Raw genomic sequence first — 2500 nt, 5'->3', positions numbered from 1 at the left:
TTGTTCAATCATTTATCCTTTTATTAATTTATGTGTGAATTAAATGTTTACTTTGTAATTACTTATGTATCTGTTCTTTTATATGTTTATTTAATTTTTTACTAATTAAATAATTTGTTTGTTCAATTATTTTTCCTTTTATTAATTTATGTGTGAATTAAATGTTTACTTTGTAACTTTTTACTACCTTATATGGAAGAATATAGAGACTTAGTTTCAATTCACCTGGTTAATGGAAAATCTGTAATCAGGAATATCGAGAATACAAAGAAAAAACTGAATAACTACAACAATGCTGTCGTTTTTAGCTCCACGTGTATATATATATATATATATATATATATATATATATGTATATATATACATATACATATACATATATATATATATATATACATACATACATATATATATATGTATATATACTGTATATGTATATATATACATATATATATATATATATATACATATATATATATACATACATATATGTATACCAAAATACACGTTATGATCCTTTTAGTGCTTTCACAATTTATTCTCTCCAACACTGAGGCGTGATCTTTGATTAAATCTAAGCTTCCAAAGAAGAATGGTGAAGAGTTTAATTGTGGAAGTTGAATCCTATCACGTAGAATAGAATCGTGAGAAAACACGGTCATTGTTAAGAGGCTACCGCTTGTCAAAATCTTTTCAAATCCATTGAGACTTCGCATATTGTTACTCGTACCAAAAACACAATTCTTAACATTTTCCGGGAATCGACTTTCTTGAACAACACATAAGCCCATTGCCGCTTCAGTTTCTCAGCGTCTCTTCGCTGAGGCAATTGTATGCGTCATTCAGTTCATTGTCAACTTTTCCTTTAACCTTTCTCTCCTTATTTCTCTTCTTTGCGTTGAGATCGTGATATAATAGCAATTCTTTCGAATTCTCTCTCTCTCTCTCTCTCTCTCTCTCTCTCTCTGTGTGTGTGTGTGTGTCTCTCTGTCTCTCTCTCTCTCTCTCTCTCTCTCTCTCTCTCTTTCTTTTTCTCGCTCGCTCGTTCGCTCTTTCTCTCTCTATCTTACTCTCTTTTATTTTTCCTTCGTTTCTCTCCCTCTCTAAGTCTGATGTCACAATTTGCGAGCCTCATTTTGCTCCCTTTCTGCCTCCAGATCTGACTTTCGCTTTCTTTCCCTCCTCTGAAAACGGCGCGATAGTGTCCTCAAAGAAAGAAGTGATGAGTATAGACCCCCTCCCCCCCTCCCCCCAAAATTGCTCTGTTTATTTAACTTTTCATGTACTTTCCTATTAATGTGTTCGAGCGGTTTAGAGCGTCGCTACTTGCGTCGGGGGCCGAGGTGACGGCAGTTCGAACCCTGCCACCAAATTGGATCAAGTGTATGGATCATTAGATGCCAAAGTCCTCTGTAGGTAGGGGGCACCGTTCCAGCCTTCTGACACAGAGAGTTCGTGACGTTAAATCAAATCTCATACTTATCTATGTACTAGCACATTATTGTGACATAACCCTTTTCTACATTTGTAATTATAAATTTAGGTTGTCAAAGATGAAGATATATGCTAGAGAAAGTGGAAATCAACTGTAAGAAATATTTTCAGTAGATAAGGTTATTGATTAGTATGTCTTAAATTTACCTGATATGTATGTATGCAGCATGTGTGTATGTATGTATGTATGTATGTGTGTGTGTGTGTGTGTGTGTGTGCGTGTGTGTGTGCGTGTGTGTGTGTGTGTGTGTGCGCGTGCGCGCGCCACGTTCTCCAGCATTTTCATCCCAATTTTTTTTCTCTGGTCCCTTTACAGCCTGTGATGTTCCTGAGAATATTGGAGTCATTTTTAGTCCCCGCAGCTATAATTTCCTGTACACTGCATCTCTTTTTGAAGTCTGAGCTCTTTTTTTCCCGCACAATGAGGTACATTTCTACTTCTCTACTTTCATTTCTTGATCCACAGGTTGAACTGTGTTACTTTCTGTTTGTTTTTACTTGTTTTTGGTCTTTTTTAACTCGTTGTTTAATATATCTATCCTTTAATGTTCTACCTTATCACCGAAAGCTTTTCTCTTTGTTTATGTTAATTTTGTTTCCCCGAACGTTAATTCTATTAAGACTCTCTTGTCGACAAAAAACGGTAGTGCGTCTAATAAATCTATGTGTATATGTATATTATATATATATATATATATATATATATATATATATATATATATATATATACATATGTATGTATGTATTTATATATATATTGGGCGATGGAAGTAAAATGAAGATGCTCTCGGAATAGTTTGTACTCTAACGTTACGACCACTTTGGTCTTCTTCAGAGTTTTCTACAGAAGGTTCTTAAATGTCACATTTTATATCACTCTTGAGGGGCCACTCGGTCAGGTTATAGCGTCCGGGAGGTGAACATTTGTCTGGTGTCTCAGCGAGTCCAGTACAAGGACACTTGCCACCTTTGATAAGCAGATGAATCCCTCTCTTCCATTAGTGTT

General features: G+C 35.0%; 1 protein-coding gene across 1 annotated transcript in view; it reads left to right on the top strand.

The window, feature by feature from the left end:
• LOC143032077 (ATP-dependent DNA helicase Pif1-like) overlaps nucleotides 1–1896 on the top strand; it is a 3643-nt gene extending 1747 nt beyond the window's left edge. The window contains exon 2 of the mRNA XM_076196544.1: nucleotides 1811–1896. Coding sequence (XP_076052659.1) covers nucleotides 1811–1896 — 86 coding nt within the window. The remainder of the gene's footprint in view (nucleotides 1–1810) is intronic.
• The last annotated feature ends 604 nt before the right edge of the window (nucleotides 1897–2500 follow it).

This window comes from Oratosquilla oratoria, chromosome 12, assembly GCF_046742065.1.
Source record: "Oratosquilla oratoria isolate Oo_2021 chromosome 12, ASM4674206v1, whole genome shotgun sequence".
NCBI classification, from domain to species: Eukaryota; Metazoa; Arthropoda; class Malacostraca; order Stomatopoda; family Squillidae; genus Oratosquilla; species Oratosquilla oratoria.
The sequence above is the reverse complement of the archived record's forward strand: the minus strand, read 5'-3'. Positions and strand labels throughout refer to the sequence as shown.